The sequence below is a fragment of the Pteropus alecto genome, unplaced genomic scaffold (genome assembly GCF_000325575.1).
Source record: "Pteropus alecto unplaced genomic scaffold, ASM32557v1 scaffold41, whole genome shotgun sequence".
NCBI classification, from domain to species: domain Eukaryota; kingdom Metazoa; phylum Chordata; class Mammalia; order Chiroptera; family Pteropodidae; genus Pteropus; species Pteropus alecto.
Window position 1 is genome coordinate 1,494,762 of NW_006430464.1, and position 16,615 is coordinate 1,511,376.

The window sequence follows — 16,615 nt, forward strand, 5'->3', positions numbered from 1 at the left end:
AGGGGGGGCGGGCGGCGGGGTGTCTGGCTGCGCTCCGCTTCCTCCCACAATCCCGTGCAAATGCGAAAAAAAAAAAAGAACGAGAGAGACAGACAGCGCAAGCAGGGCCTGGGGGTGTAGGGCGCAACATTTGTACAGAAAGCCAGCCAGCTTCACCACGCGCAGACGCGCCTGGGATCGCGGTTCAGTTTATTTGATTTTTGATTTTTATTTTTTTGCATTGTTTCACTTTCTTTGGTTTCTTTTCCAAAGGATTTTTATTTAGGGGAAGAGCCGAACTCCAGTCCCCCGGGTGCAATGCGAGCCTGCCCCCAGCAAGCACGCTTGCAAACATGCCACCCACCCTGTCCCTGGGTTGCGAAGCGCCCCTGTACGAGCACGGGGAGTGCACGAAGACATGCGTGTGCACGGGCGGGGCTCGGCGTGTGCGTGGCCCTGGACGGAGATGGTCGTGTCAAACCTGTTCACACACGCAAGTCCGCACACCCGGCCCGCGCGCCTGGGTCCGAGTTTCCACGACACGCCTACCCCGGGGGCGGGGCTGGTGGGTACCCCAAGGTCAGCAGAGCATAGGGGCCCGCGAGGCGCCGGGACGCGGGAACACTTTCTCCAGGGACATGCGTGTATCCGTACGCGGCGGAAACACGTGTGCCAGGGGAGGCCTTGAGCCAGAGGACCCCCTACTCCCACCACCCCCCAAGCTCAGCTCCGCAGTTTGAGGCCTGGGGGCTTCCGGAATCCGGTGTGAATCTGGGGCACGGTTCGGGGACCCCGGCTCGGAAGCTGCTCTTCAGCGAGGCCTCCGGAGGCTGCATGGGGAGGGGCACAGTGGGGAGTCAAAGACCGGGCTGTTTTTCCTTTTTTCCCCCTCAACCGAGACCACCCCGACCCGCCCTGCGCACCTCAGCCAATCCCGGACCCTCTGAGCACAAGACCCACCCTCCTCTAAGGCTCCGCTCTCACAACGCTGGGCCACGCCCCTGGGCAATTGCACAAGGCCCCGCCCCCGCGCTCCAAACCTCGCCTCGAATAATAACCTCGAAATTCCAAGTCCCGCCCCTGAGCACACGCCCCTCCTCCAGCAGGGCCCTCCCCTCTGCTCCCCGCCCCCGGGAGAAGCCCAGCCCCGTACCTGGTGTAGGGGGGCGGCGGTGCGTCGTGCACCCCAGAGGCAGCCAGAGCCTGCTCGTAGGTAGGGAGGCCTGGGGGTGGGAGTAGAGGCAGGGGCGTCGGCGGGCCAGGAGCGCTCAGAGGACTCAGAGAGCTGATGAGCTCGGCCCTGGGGACACAAGGTGCACGGTTAGCAGGGGGAACCTACAGGATAGAGAGACTTAGGAGCTGGAGGGAAGATTTAGGAAGACAGAGACTCTGAGGGTGGTAGGGGAACAGAGACAGAAGGAAGATAGGCCCGGGAGAAAGAGGGTCACCTTCCATCTGACACCCAGAAAAGCACCTCAAAATGACAGGCAGATGCATAGGGACAGGCAGACCCAGAAATCAACAACTGCTGAGACAATTCACAGACACACATGTGCTCCAGATACAGGCAGAGTAATGGAGAAAAAGACGGCCCTGCAGAGAGGCAGGTCGACACTGGAAGACACGCAACACAGATGCCCACTTAAAATAAACTCTTCCTAAAAATCCCCAGACCCGCTATACTTCCAAGACTGACACTCAAGCACCCCTTTAGACCCTGCCGCTGAGAAAGACATACCTAGACAACTACAGGCACACACAAACCAGCTACACCCTGGACCACGGAAACTGACATACCACAGACACCCACAGATAGCCATAGACCACAGGCTGCAGCCTCACCAGATACAATATCCAGAGCAATAATTGCACAGAAACCTGGCAGCAAATACTGATCGAGCTCCTACTGTGTGCCAAGTACTGAGGATACAGTCAGGCAGACAGATACCACAGCTAGACACATGATCTCCTTAGATCTCTCATCAGTGCCCACCTGTCCCCAATCCTCGGCGCACGTCCTTAGGTCAACCCTTCCTCCCCTGCTCATCCTTCTCTCCAGCCCCCAGCCCCCAGCCCCATCCTCCCTGAAGCCCCCTTACTCTTGGGGACAGGGCTGCTGGCCTCGGCGCCGTCGCCAGTGGAGATACCAAAAAGCTCCCAGGCCGGCCAGGACAATGAGCAGGATGCCAGATGTCAGCCCCACAGCCAGGCCTGCTACGTCCACTCGTCCACGCCCTGCAGTGGGGGAAGGTGGGGGGAGCCACTGCTTCAGGGGCTGCAGACCACCCCAACATCCAAATGCCTTTCTCCTGAGGTCGGAGTACTGGCCAAGAAGCAAGGCAGCGCTGGGGCCACTTCCTAGCTGTGTGACCTCGGGCAACTCACCTCATTTCTCTGAGCCTCCATTTCCTGTCCTGTAAAATGGGACGATAACCCCTCTCTGACAGGTGGCAAAAATTCACTGAGATAAAGTACATAAGGGGGCTGTGACAATTTCATCTGGTACTAGAAAATACAGACACGGTATCCCCATGATGATAGAGGCCCCTCCCTGGACACAGGGTGAGTCAAGGCCATCCTAAGCAATCCATCTGCTAAGACTGCAGGTGACACACTACAGTAGGGCAAAGAGAATTCATGTGGCCCCTGTCCTAAGGTGCAAACCCTTTAGCAATCAAAAGCCTCTAGTCTGAGAAAAAGGGTCAAGGAGCACAGGGAGGCGTGTACGGGCAGGACCCCAGTTTTGTGAGGCCTTGCTAGGTGTTGCTGCTGGGGAGACCAACTTTAGTATTTAGGGCTTTCCTCAAACAGTAAACCCCAGGCTTTTAGCCCTTTTGGCAAAAAGCTGCACTGAGAAGCCAAACCCTCCAGATTCTGACATGTTTCAGGTGGATTCAAGAAGCCACCAGGCATCCTTAGGCTTGTAGCAACGCAGTTACCTCCCCTAGCAACCGGGCTCCAATGTGAGCACTCCAGCCCAGACCTAGGGCCTGTTGCTAAGGTACATCCACCCCTAGCAACCATGGCACAAGGGGGTGGGGCCTCTGATGCCTGGAGGGGGTCCTCCCTGGGCAAGAGACCTTGGGTCCCCAGCCTGGCTAGGTGTGGTTGCTAGGGAGAAGGCCCCCTTAGCAACCAGGCTGAGGCTGGGATGGGCTGTGGGGGAGGGGAAGCCAGCCAGGTAGTGAGTGATGTGGGGCTTCCTTGGTCCGGCCTGGGCAGGCCTTGTTGCTAACCAGCAGCCCTTCCCCCCCTTAGCAACAAGGCTGCAGCCATGATGGGGCCTCAGAACTCGGAGGAGGGGTTGGGGGTGGGTGGACTGGTCAGGTGAGGGCCCACAGGCTTGGAGAGGCCCTGTTGCTAGGGAACAGCCCCCCTAGCAACCAAGCTGCAGAAGGGGCTTGGGCTCTGAACTCCAAAGAGGAGCTCAGGTGAGCCAGAGCCTCTCAGCCTGAGGACGGATGGACCCCCAGGCTGTAACTCCTCCCTCCACCCCGTACTTCCCCCTTCCTGGAAACATGGGACACCTTCGAATAAGGTGTGGTGGGTTCCTCAGGCAGGGGCTCCAGTCTCAAAGGAGGGAATAACCACCTCCAGGAACTTGGGGAGCACAGAATTTGGAGTGGGGGTGATGATTCAGTTCCCGTGGGAAAGGGCTACCTTAGCCGCACAGAACAACAGGGCTTGGCCCCTCTGCTCACCTCCTTTGCCATTGTAGATGTAGGTCTCCCAGAATTGTTTCTTGAAGGGGTAGGAATAGAGAAGGCGGAAAGACAGCTGTCAGTTGGGAGATCCTACATGCCCAAACCAGCCCACCCTGATTTCTGAACCCCAATCAGTAGAGGGAGTTGAGAGCTAGAACAGCCCCCCACCCCGACCTCCACCCTGGATCCTGGAGAAGACAGAGGGACTCCGGGGTCCCCAAGCTCTCACTGTCTGAGTATTGTCCTCGAAGTACTCCCGTGCCTCTTCCCAAGAACACTTCTCCTCGTAACACTCCCGTTCCAGGTTCCCTGGTGTGAACAGCTCCAGGTCCCAGTGGTTGGCTCGTGGAACCCGCCTATGGCTGCCCAGGAAGTTCCAGGCCTCTGGGGCGTCCAGGAAGACTTCTGGGCGTCAAAGATATGAGGGACAGAAAAATGAAGGACTAGGGACTTGGAGATACCTGAACCAAAGGGGACGGAGAGCTATGGGGTCCTGGGATAGGAGGGGACGAGAGGCAAGGGTTCCTGGGTCAGGGGAAGTTGGATGTCAGCTCCTGGACACCAGCTCTTCCCCTGAACACTCACCTTGGTCTTGCTCTCCACTGGGCGAGGTGTCCAGGCAGGTGGTCAACCCCAGGTATAGCAGCAGCAGAGAGGGGTGGCTCCTCATAGTTTGTGGACACCTGGAACCAGGTGTGATAGAGATGACAGGTGCCTCAGCCCCTAAGGAACAAGGCAAGGTCTCTCTGACTGGACTTCTGTGGCCCATGAATTATAACAAGAATAGCACACACTGGCAAAGCCTGTATTCTGGGCCAGGCACTGTTCAATGCAGTTTACCTATACCAACTCAGTTTAATTTTCACAGCAGTGCTATTATTATCCTCATCGTATAGAAGAGGAAATTGAGGCACAGAGAGGTCAAAGAACTTGAACCTCCAAGATCACATGGTCTGCAAGATTCAGAGGCAGATTTGAGCAAAGGCAGAGTGCCTCCAGAGACTGGAGCAGGGAGCTTATTATTTCCCCCTCTGTGTCTGCAGCCCCTAGCACAGTTTTGGCACATAGTAGGTGCTCATAAACATGTCCATTGGTGATCGAGATTCCTTCCTTCCTGATAATTTCCATATGTCCCATCTCGCTCCATACCCATTACCACGTCCACCCACAGAGACCAAAGCTTACAGGAGAGGCAAGAGCAGGGGCCTCTATTCTTGGGTCCAAGGGGAGGAGGAGGCAAGGGCCCTGGACTCCTGGGTTTGGGGTTCCCCAAACTTCTGAGACCCAGAGGAGCAGGGGAGGCAGGACGCCAATGTCCCCAAGCCAGGCTCTGCCTCCAGGGACATTCACTTACCTGTTCAGATGTGTGAGCACTGCCCCCTCCTCCTTAAGCAGGGCCTCCGAGGCCAGCTGCGGCCAGGACAGCTGTGAAAGGGGGCAGGCAAGAGGGGAGGGGAGGGATGGGTTTCCCACTCCGCTCCCGCGCTCCCTATAATCGGCCTGATCCCGGTTCCTGGCAGAGGGGTGGGGTTTGCGACTACCTGTCCTGGGCGGGACTCAGGTAAGGGACAGAGTATTTAAAGGGACCTTATGATGAAGGGCCCGTCCAGAGCCCCATAGGGAGGCCAGGGTCTCCGACACCGTGGGGCACTTAGGAGATTGGATATGCGCCTCCTCGCGTTTCCCCAACGGGAGATCGCCCAGCTGAGCTAGGAAAACAAACGTCTAGGTCACCAGATGTCTAGCTATCTACAAACTGGCGGGAACTATATGCCTTCGTCCCTGCGGGAAGGCAGATATGCCGCAGTAAATTTCTGTTTCCTGGGGTGATTTGGACGGCTTTGACTTTCGATTTCTCAATTGCTCTGTTTATCAAATGGGAACAGAGGGGCTGTCCCTTCTCAATTGTCCCTTAACTTAGAGCAAGAAAAGTGGATGATACACGTAGGGAAGTGGGCTTCCCAATCGCAGGAGGAAGTGACTAGTCCTTAAACTCGGGCTTGGAGAGACGCAAAGCTTGGGTACAAGTAGGAAATCGCCTGCCCTGGCAAATGCCTAGTAGGTACTAAGCGCGCCCCAGAGTCACGCAAGTTTCACTAACCGGAACCTTCGACCTGTCACTCACGTTTCCGGAGGGAGGAAGAGAAGAAGGGAGGACTCACCAAACCAAGCGAGGTACCTCCGCAAGTAGGGGCAACTCTACTTCCGGTTTCTTCGACTGTGCGGAAGTGGGCGGAGCTACGAGGGAAAACAGCCTTCCTTTCCGGGGTAGGGGCACAGTTGGAGAATCATCGAAGGGACGGAGAGACGCTTCTGAGGTGAGTTCCAGGCGGTGGCGGAATCGCCGGCCCGCGGGCTAGAGTCCTGGGGTCCTGAGGGAGACACGGGCAGGATTTCGATAATCCAGTCGTCTCTCAATGCCTCTTAAGTTTCTTAATTTAAAACAATCCCCCTTCCATCCCACTCTGTATTTTTTCTCGCTGTAATTTCAATTTTCATTGAAGAAACTGGGTCAATTATTCTGTCGATCATCCCACCATCTGGATTTGTCTTTTTGTTTCTTTATAATCTCATTTCACTTATTCCTCCATGCCAGGGTTCCACAGGCCAAAAACCCAAATCCTTGTCCTTTAAAAAAAAAAAGCAGCTGTATCGGAATATACTTCACATAACATATAGTTCACCCATGTAAAGTGTACAGTTCAGTAGTTTTTAGTATATTCACAGATTTTTGCAACCATCACCCTAGTCAGTTTTCATCTCTCCACAAAGAAATAAAGTACCCATCAGCCTGTCACTCCCCGCATCCCCACCCTGCCGTCCCTGCCCCATCCAGCCCCAGACGTCCACTAATCAAATCTACTTTCTAACTCTATGGATCTACCCAATCAGGACATTTCACATAAATGGAATCATTTTTCTGTCTGGCTTTTTTCCACGTAGCGTAACGTTTCAAGGTTCATCCACATGGTACAGTGGATCCGTGCTTCATTCTTTTTATGGGTAAATAATATTCCTTCGTATGAGATCTACCATACTCTGTTTATCTGTTTATCAGTCGATGGACATTTGGGTTGTTTACACTTTTTGGCTATTGTGAATAACGCTGCTGTGAACATGTGTGTACACGTTTTTGTGTGGATGGACATGTTTTCATTTCCATTGGAGTTGGCATTGCCGAATCAAATAGTAACTCTACATCTAACCTTTTGAGGAACTGCTAGATTTTCCCACCCTCAGTGTATGAGGGTTCCGGTTTCTCCACACGTGTTATTATCTGACGTTTTGGCGTTAGTCATTCTAAATGGGTACGAACTGGTATCTCGTTGTGATTGTGTTTGCATTTTCTCAGTGATTAATGATGTGGAGCATTTTTTCATGTGCTTCATGGCCATTTATATACCTACTTCGGAGAAATGTCTATTCCAATCCTTTGTCCATTTTTGAACTGGGTTATTTGTCATTTTGTTGTTGAATCAGAAGTTTTTTTATATATTCTAGATACAATGCTTTGATCAGATCTATAATTTACAACCACCATCTATGTTTGTACAGCCTGCAAGCTAAGAATGCTTGTAACATATGTAAATCATTGGAAAAAATCAAAAGAATCATATTGTGTGACCCAGGACAATGTTATGTGACTCAGATGTCAGTGTCCAGAAATAAAGTTTTATTGGAACACAGCTCTGCCCATTCGTTTACATAATGTCCATGGCTGCTTTTGCCATGCAAGAGCAGGGTCGAGTAGTTGTGACAGGGGCCATATGGCCTGCAAAGTGGAAAATCTTTCCTATCTGGCCCTTTTTGGTCCATCCCTGCTATATTTTCTGACTTTTGAGGTAGGAAATTAAATCTAAAGGCTTGATTAAATTTAGATTTGGCCATTTCAGTGCTGGTAGCTTCCTCTTGCATAACGCCTGTATGTCCCACTTTTAGTGATGATGAGACCGATGAGGGGCTTCAGGTGGTGTTTATGGACTTCATATTTGTCCCCTCCCCCCAAATGCATATGTTGAAGCCCAGCCCCCAACAAGACTATTTGGAGATTCGGCCTTTATGGATGTAATTAAGGTTATACGAGGTCCTAAGGGTGGGGTCCTAACCCATCGGGTTGGTGTCCTTGTAAGAGGAGATGCCAGAGAGTGCTCTCTCCTCCCAGTGGGAACACGAGAAGGTGGCCGGCCATCTGCAAGCCAGGGAGAGCATCCTCTCCAGAACCCAACCATGCTGCCACCCTGATTTCGGATTTCCAGCTTCCAGAACTGGGAGGAAATAAACATCCGTTGTTTAAGCCACCCGGGCTGTGGTGTTCGTCTGGGCAGCCCAGGCAGACTAACAGACAGGAACAGCACAAACCCGCCATTGTAAACTACTTTCTTTCCGCCAGCCAGTTTAGCACTGAGAATTCCCAGTTCCCATCAGCCTTTCTCTGAATGGCATCAGTCGACAGTCGTCCCTCCTATGTTGTTCATCCGAGCAGTTGGGTTTTTGTCACGAGCTGTGTCCAAGAAGCAGTAGAAGGGAGTGACTTAAAGTTCCATTTTTAAAGCTCACTGGGGCCGGTCTGTCCCTCTGGGCATCTGTTTTGTCACCTGTAAGCTGGGGAGAACCTACCTCTGGAGGTTGTCACGAGGACTGGGTGCATTCAGACCTGTGAAGTGCTCAGGGCCCGGCGCATAAATGTTTAAAGGTTATGATGATCATTTCTATCATTTTAGTGCTTTTGAGATTAATGTGTTGATTGTTGGGGCGATCAGTTCATTGATTACATAGTTCTCTTGGCATTGGAAGTCGTTAACTGATCTCATCGCGACTTCTCTGAGCCCCCTACCACCCAGGCATCAGGCAATGCTGCCACCTGGACAGGGGTCTGAGCCAGGCCCCCTCTAGCAGTTCCTAGTCTGGAGGGGGAGCTAGTGAGGGGTAGCGGCTGTGCTGGGAGTAACTCGGGCATTATCAGGGCTCAGGGAACACCTAACTCAGCCTGGAGAGCTGCCCAGAGAGGCGACTCCTCCGTGGAGCCTGGGAGGAGGCAGGGGACAGGGTTTCTGGGAGGAAGGACCAGGCACACATTAGCTGTCCTGTTCCACGCCGAGTCCAGCACAGTGCCTGAGGCCGCCTGCTGTCAGGCCACAGACTCGGGGACCTGGGTGAGCCCGGGCTGCACGACCTTGGGCACCTGCCCGTGCCTCCGTCCCTCGTTTGTGGCAACAGTTTGGGTTGTGGTGTAATTCGACAGAGTCACTCTGGAACGACGGGGGTGCGTGAATGTGCGTTTAGTTGCACCCGTGCGTTTTATGAAACCTCAACATAGGACAAGTGTCCTCAGTGGAAAATTTAGTGTCTGAATTGAGATGTGTCGAAAGAGTAAAATATACCCTGGATTTTGAAGACTTTGTGCAAAAATAGGAATTCTCAGATCGTGACCTTCCTGGAAGGACTGACAGTTGTCACATGGTTGAGATGGCAGCTCCAGAGCCCAGCTGCTGGGGTTCGAATCCTGGCTCTGCCACTTCCCAGCTGGGAGGCTGATGCTAAGCTTTTTTACCCCTCCCGTAAAATGGGAATGATGACAGAATAGTCCATGTAGCTTTGATGTGTGTTCTCCGAAATCCTAGTGGCAGCAGATGGCCCTAGTTCTGTTTTGTACCTTGAGATTGGCCTTGCGTGGTGGCCGAAAGCTCAGCTTCTGGGGTCTGAGGTTGCGGCCCCACCACCTGCCTTTGACCCCTGGCAGGCGGTTCTCAGACTTTTTGGTCTCTGGACCTAGAAGCCACCAAAGACTCTGAATTCTATCAAGATTTGCCCTCTCAGAAATTAAAACACATTAAAAATGTTCTATTGAGAGAGAATTCACATAACACAAAAGTCACCTACTTAGAGTGTACAGTTCCGTGGTTTTTAGCGTGTTCACTATTTTGTGCCACCGTCACCACTTTCCGATTCCAGAACACTTTCATCACCCCAAAAAGAAACCCCGCGCTCCTCAGCGGTCACTGCCCAGCCCCCAGCCCCCAGCCGGTGCCGACCACCGTCTGCTTCCTGTCTCTGTCCCTGTGGATTTTCCCTTTCAGGACATCTCATTTAAATGGAAGCAGGAAGACACGGCTCCTGTGCCTGGTTTTTTTCATTTATTGTAACGTAACTTTCAAAACCTGAGGACGAACAAGCACGCCTTCCGTTACCCTCAGAGCGATGACATCCTTACACGTCACGGCCTCCGAAAACGCCACTGTACAGTCTCCACAGAGGAAGAGGGACAAAGGGGAATTGACTGTCGTGTTATGGAAATGGTCTTGTGGGCCCCCTGAAAGTATCCTCGGGACCCCGTGGGTCCCTGGACCTTAGTGAGAACCACCGCCCCAGGCAAATGGCTTCACGTCTGAGCCTCAGTTTGTCCATCTGCAAAGTGGACGTGGTGATGGGACAGACTTCGGAGGGTGGCCGAGGTTGGACGCTGACGAGACAGGGGCGTGGAGAGTTGCCAGTGGTCAGGGATCAAGCAGTGTCGCTCATGATTATTCCCATATAATATGAAAATCATGTAGCAAGGTTAAAAAAAAATGATAATACTCCCTTTCTAGCCGTTCTTCTCTCTCTCTGAGGGAAAATGTCCCAGTTCATGGAGGCAAAGACGTAGAAATACCCTGTTCTTGGCCCCGGGACGAGCAGCCCAGTGCCAAATAGCACAGAGGGTCAAGGCAGTTGACAACTAAGAATAGAGTGGGGAATTTGGCTGTGAGGAGGTCAGCCCGACCTTCATCAGTGGCAGTTGGGGTCTGGGTAGAAGCCAGGGGACCGGGGCGGAGGAGTGGGTGGCAGGTGAGCGAGGGGAGGCAGCAGGTGCTGGCCACTTGCTCAAAAGCTTGGGGGTGAGGGGGAGTCGGAGGAGGGGGCCGTGGGTCGGGTCGGGGTGTTTCACCAAGATGAGCTTCTGTGAGCAGCAGCACAGCGGCCACTTTTGGGGTAACAAGTGCCCTCTGTATCTCAACTGGGACATTACGAGGGCCCGTACATTTGTCAGAAACGCATCTCGCTGCCTCAGAAACGCATCTCGCTGCCTCCTCGGCGTGTGCGTCTGTTCTGTGTCACTATGCCTGAAAAAACTCGGCTCTGGGACGAAGACACCAGTAGGGGGCGAGCGAGATCCGTAGCTCACGGAGACGTTTGTGTTTCAAGTTGTCAAAGTGAAGGGCAAGTTTCTGAAAGCAACCAGAAGGGGGAAATAAATACAAAGTTACCTTTTACTCTTTGGGAGCTCTCGGTTTTGTCCCCCACCCCCCAATGCCACACCTCCGCCTTCTGGATCCTCCTTGCCCCCCAGGGACCAGGAGAGAATATTTCTTGAACACCCCTGGTGTGTCACGCTATGAACATGACTTCATTGAGTCTTCACAGCAATCCAATCCCTTGGTTATCACCACTTTTTACCCCAGGAAACTGGGACTCAGGAAAAGGCTGTCGCCAGTCCAGAGCCACACAGAGACTAGGAGGTCAACCTTAGACTCGGCCCAGGCAGGAGGTCCCATTGCTTAAGTCTCCACACCTAGATCCACCTAACCCCCTCCTCGTTTCATTTATTTAGTCCTGTTTGTCCCCTGAGAGTCCCCTCCCCTACCTGGGCAACCATTCTGATATGTGTGAACCATTCTGATATGTGTGAACCGTATCGTTTCGTGCATGTGTAGATTGTTAGCGATCTTGTTTTATTTCTTCCTCTTTTCACCCACATCGTGTTTTTAAGATCCATCCATGATGCTTTGTACACACCTAGTCGTTCGCATCCCACGGCCGCGTAGTCTCCATGATGGGCAATCACTGTCCGTTGTCCTGGGGAGGGACATTCATTTGGCTTCGGCGTGCCTGCGGTGTAAATAACGCTGCTGTGAACATCTTCGTACGTGCTCCTTTGTACCTGAGACTGTCTTTGAGGCACTAACACCCAGGTGTGGAAGTGCCTACACTCACCTTGCTAAAGTACCTCCAGCCTGTGTTCCAGGACAGCTGACCCTGTCCACTCAACCCCAGCATCGCCCGACAGTTCGCAAGACTGACCCCACATCCCCAGCAAGCCTTGGTCTCACCCGGCTTTCAGAGTTTCCCCGGCCAGCCTGATGATACGTGTAACGTGATAGCTCAGTGTGGTTTCCATGTGGGTAGAGTTCGAACATCTCTCCAGCCCCTTGCTGGTCTTTGAGCTTCTTCTGTCAATTGCCTCTTCAATGTCCTTTGCTTGTTTTCCTATTGGGGTAGCTGAGTTTTTCTTGTTGATTTGCCAGAGTGCCATGTGTTGTCAGTTCTGCTCTGGATGTTTGTTTTGAAAACTCAGAATTTATTCTAGTGCGATTGAGACATTAGGGATCGATTTGAGCATAAAGCCTTTGGTTACATGTGAATTCATCCACAAGAAAGACTAAGCGAACCCAGAAATCCATGCTCAGTTGGAATGAGCATGCAGGCATACTGAGCACAGAGCACATGCACCTTGAACGTCAGCCGGGCACCTCAGTTCCCCGTGGTGCTAGAACTTTCCATCAGATTTCAGATAACTCTCCTTCCGCCACCTCACTGTAATTCATAAGGCACAGCCCGGCCGACACCCACAAGCAAACTGCAGGTCTTTTTCAAGACAGTGACTTTTCTTTTTTTGGAATGCGTAAGGATTCCTTAAGCATTTAACGTGTAAAACTGTCCTTCCCCACCCCCCACCCCCAGCTTTCCCATCTGGGGCGCAGATCAGCTCTGAGGGCGTCCCTGTGCGGGCTCCCTCCGGCCACCACTGCAAGTGTCCCTCCCTTTCCCTAGGATGACGCGGCACGGGAAGAACTGCACGGCGGGGGCTGTCTACACCTACCACGAGAAGAAGAAGGACACAGGTACTGGGTTGGGAGGGGGACATGTGTCTCAAAGACGCCGTTTCAGTTCGTACCTCTGGTTGTGCTTTCTGTGCGTGTCTCTCCCCCAGTTGATGGTCATGAACACATATGTGACAGTCCACATGAGTGGCAAGCCCCCCACCATCTACTGTGCAGGCTGACCTTGGTCTCCGGCCCCTCCAGAGGTCAAGCTGATACATGTGGCCAAAGCCCCCGGGTGAACAAACACACGCTTATCAGGCAGGACACTCCAAGGGTCTAGAGGGCCCCTCCCAGCGCACCAAGGAACGGTCCTTTGTTGTCACTGTTGTCATGGCCGTATTTCAGAGGAGGAAACTGAGGCCCAGAGAGGTTCAGGTGCTTGAACTTGGTCACAGAGCCAGAAGAGCTTAGGGGAGCCTGTCGCCTCCCCTCTGGGGACTAACACCTTCCTGCGGGTGACACACAGCCCAAGCTCTTAGCCGCCTGTTTCTCTCTGAGTCCCCTTCCCTCTGAGTTCTCCCCGTGCCTCTCTCTTGGGGTTTAGAGAGGCCTGTGTCCCATCCCTCCATCCTTCTACCTGTCTGTTCCCAGCGGCCTCAGGCTACGGGACCCAGAACATTCGACTGAGCCGGGATGCTGTCAAGGACTTCGACTGCTGCTGCCTCTCTCTGCAGCCCTGCCACGACCCCGTCGTCACGTGAGCTGGGGACACGGGTGGTGAGGACAAGGGAACTTCAAAGAGGGGGCGACAGGGGTGCACAGCCAGGGTGCTGAGGGCAAGCATTAACCTCTCAGAGCCTCCGCGTCCTCTTCCGAGACGTGACCACGATCCCGGTATGGTTTGTGGGGAGTGGGAAAGAACAGTTGGAATAGAGGGGACAGCTCCTAGGACATCGCCTGGCCTTTAGTGACCACACCCGTGAGGAATACTGTCACCCGCCCCAGACGGCCCACAGAGGCTTCAGCGAGATACTAGGCGTAAGGTACTCAGTCCAGTGACTAAATACGTCTTCGATACAAGTCTGTTCTATAGAGAGGGTGGCGAGAGTGCACTGTGGATCAGGGTCCCTGCGGTCACCGTCAGGTCTGCGACTCACACAGACATCAGCAGAGCTGTTAACTCACAGCGCAAGTTTATTACAGCGAAAGGACGTGAATGGAAATCAACAGGCGTCCTTGATACAAGTCTGTTCTATAGAGAGTGCACTGTGGTTCAGGGTTCCTGCAGTCAGCGTCAGGTCTGCGACTCACTGGAACTCACAGACATCAGCAGAGCTGTTAACTCACAGTGCAAGGTTATTACAGCGAAAGGACGTGAATGGAAATCAACAGCGGGAAGAGACACATGGCACAAGGCCCAGGCGAGGCCAGGCGCGAGCTCCGGTGGTCTGTCCCAGCGGAGTCACATGATCAGCCCTGTATCCTCCCAGCCGTGATGTGCGACAGCTCGCGGGCACAGCACGCCCACCAGGGACCTCACCAGAGCCTCAGTGTCCAGGGTTTTTATTAGCGGTCGGTCACGTAGACATGGCTGACCACCGTGTGGCTGACCTTGGTCTCCAGCCCCTCCAGAGGTCAAGCTGATACATACGGCCAAAGCCCCCGAGTGAACAGACACGCTTATCAGGCAGGACACTCCAAGGGTCTAGCAGGTCCCTCCCAGCCCACCACAGGCCAGTCCTTTGTTTGGACCGTGAGGGGTTCGGACAGCCCAGGCTTGTCACCCGTCACCGCACCAGATCCTCCCTGCACGCCAGAGCGTTTGACGAAGCCAGGAGAATTCTAGCAGTCCTGCCACCGCAGGGCTAGGCTGACAGCCGAGCGAGCTGCTGCCCGTGACGTGGTGGGTGGGTGCCCGGGACGGGGGGCTGACACTCAGCATGGGATCATGAAGGCCTGGCTGTGTGCCCTGGGCCAGGCCCACGCGTTCCCATCCCATCCTCTCTCTGCAGCCCGGACGGCTACCTGTATGAGCGCGAGGCCATCCTGGAGTACATTCTGCACCAGAAGAAAGAGATCGCTCGGCAGATGAAGGTGATGGATGAGAGAAGGGGGCACAGGACGTGTCATGGTTTTGATGGTGAGCTCACGAGCAGAGCCCCCCGGGCCTCTTCCTGGCTCACTTCTTCCCCGCTGCCTCTAGGCCTACGAGAAGCAGCGGGGCGCCCGGAAGGAGGAGCAGAAAGAGCTGCAGCGGGCGGCGGCCAAGGACCAGGTGCGGGGCTTCCTGGAGAAGGAGGCAGCCATCGTCAGCCGGCCCCTCAACCCCTTCACGCCCAAGACCAGCTCAGGGAATGGCCCAGGTGAGGGGGAGCAGGCCTGCGGTCGGGTGGGGGGTCCTTCCTCAAGTGTGGCATCTGAACCCCTGACCCCTTTAGATGATACCCAACCCGGCCCCAGTGCGGGCGCCACAGGCAAGGACAAGGACAAAGCATTGCCCAGCTTCTGGATCCCGTCGCTGACCCCCGAAGCCAAGGCCACCAAGCTGGAGAAGCCGGTGAGTCTCCTCCTCAGCAAACGCCCGTGCGTCTACTTTCCCCGAGAGGGCTGGGGGTCCCGCAATGTCCCTGGGGTGCCCTTCCCAGCCTCATCCTGTGCACCGGGCCCAAACCCACCTGCTGACCGTGCCCCCTCCTGCTCGCACAGTCGCGCACCGTGACCTGCCCCATGTCGGGGAAGCCTCTGCGCATGTCGGACCTGACGCCCGTGCGCTTCACGCCGCTCGACAGCTCGGTGGACCGCGTGGGGCTCATCACACGCAGTGAGCGCTACGTGTGCGCCGTGACGCGCGACAGCCTGAGCAACGCCACGCCGTGCGCCGTGCTGCGGCCCTCGTGAGTCACTGGGGTGGGCGGGGCCAGGCTTGGGGACGCGGCTCTCCCTCTTGGAGCGGGGCCTCCGATGGACGTCACCATCCTTCCTCTCATCGCAGTGGGGCCGTGGTCACCCTTGAGTGCGTGGAGAAGCTGATTCGGAAAGACATGGTGGACCCTGTGAACGGGGAGAAGCTCACGGACCGCGACATCATCGTGCTGCAGCGGGTGAGCAGGGTCCCTTCCGCGGTGCCCTCTTCCCGGTCCCCTCTCCGAGGCTCCGCCCCCACTTGCCCAGACCCCTCCCCCTGAGGCTCCGCCCTCCTCCCAGAAGTCCCTCTTCTCCAGGCCCCGCCCCTCACCTTCCCATACACCCACTCCTGCCCCGAACTCCGCCCCCTCCAGACTTCCACCCCACCCCTTTATCCCGCACTCCTCCTTCCTAGCGGGGGCCCGCTTCACCTTGCTGGCTTCGGACGCGCCCACCGCCACCTGCCGCCCGCAGTCCGCCTTCACCTGTGCCTCCCCTCTCCCACAGGGCGGCACGGGCTTCGCGGGCTCCGGAGTGAAGCTGCAGGCGGAGAAGTCGCGGCCGGTGATGCAGGCCTGAGTGCGCCGGGGACCAAATAAAAGGGCTTGGAGGACACTGGCTGTGCGGCGCCTTCATTCGCCGCTGGAGCCCCGGGGACGCGGCGGCGGGCGCGCCGGGGTGACTCGGGTCTGAAAGCGCAGGCTAAGAGGATCTCGTGTGCTCTCACGTTAGAGTAAAATCGGAATGGAACGCAAACGTCCCGCGTTACAATTAGTTAAGAGTGGCCGGAGGTCGAAGTCCTAGCCGCCACCATCTGAGGGCGCCACTTTAATAGGCTCAGTAGTCCCCCTCGCACACTTCTGAGTTATGCCGAGTGAAGCATGCCCATGAACACCTGTCCCGGAGTCAAGTGTGATAGTAACACACCCAAAGGAAGTCAAGTGCTGTGCAGAGCGGCAGGCGGCCGGGGACGTCCCCTCCCCCAGACTTGACTGCCGGAGGGTGAGGAGGAGGAAGGAACCGCCACGGCGAAGGCCCACGGGCAGCAAAGTGGTCGGTGGGTCTGAGGAGCAGAGGAGAGGGTCGGAGAGCGCGGGAGAGGAGGCCGGGGCCGCCCTTAAGCTTTCCGTCGAATAACCACTGAGTCACAAGCATCCCCGGGCAATTTGGGAAACGAGGGCACACAGTCACGCGAAGATGTAAGAAACAGACAACGTTCCTGCCTCC

At 55.1% G+C, this 16,615-nt stretch overlaps 2 protein-coding genes across 6 annotated transcripts; one reads left to right on the forward strand and one right to left on the reverse strand.

Annotated features, from left to right (window-relative positions):
* Window positions 1-188: 188 nt before the first annotated feature.
* On the reverse strand, window positions 189-5,902 carry PRRG2 (proline rich and Gla domain 2). Of its 5 annotated transcripts, none has more exons than XM_006905024.3 (8): window positions 5,846-5,883; window positions 5,038-5,108; window positions 4,269-4,406; window positions 3,913-4,088; window positions 3,681-3,720; window positions 2,079-2,214; window positions 1,133-1,279; window positions 189-809 (listed from the first exon to the last, which is right to left on the reverse strand). In XM_006905024.3, the coding sequence occupies exons 3-8, from the start codon at window positions 4,351-4,353 to the stop codon at window positions 791-793; spliced, it is 603 nt and encodes a 200-aa protein (XP_006905086.1). In that variant the 5' UTR covers window positions 4,354-4,406; window positions 5,038-5,108; window positions 5,846-5,883; the 3' UTR covers window positions 189-790. The 5 variants fall into 5 exon arrangements, with proteins under 5 accessions (XP_006905086.1, XP_015447481.1, XP_015447473.1 ...); XM_015591995.2 differs by having other exon boundaries at window positions 4,269-4,366; window positions 5,846-5,869; XM_015591987.2 differs by lacking the exon at window positions 5,846-5,883 and adding an exon at window positions 5,785-5,802.
* Window positions 5,873-16,144, forward strand: NOSIP (nitric oxide synthase interacting protein). The gene is made up of 9 exons (XM_006905026.3): window positions 5,873-6,001; window positions 12,492-12,562; window positions 13,136-13,241; window positions 14,497-14,578; window positions 14,688-14,847; window positions 14,923-15,041; window positions 15,191-15,378; window positions 15,477-15,585; window positions 15,896-16,144. The coding sequence occupies exons 2-9, from the start codon at window positions 12,493-12,495 to the stop codon at window positions 15,965-15,967; spliced, it is 906 nt and encodes a 301-aa protein (XP_006905088.1). The 5' UTR covers window positions 5,873-6,001; window position 12,492; the 3' UTR covers window positions 15,968-16,144.
* The last annotated feature ends 471 nt before the right edge of the window (window positions 16,145-16,615 follow it).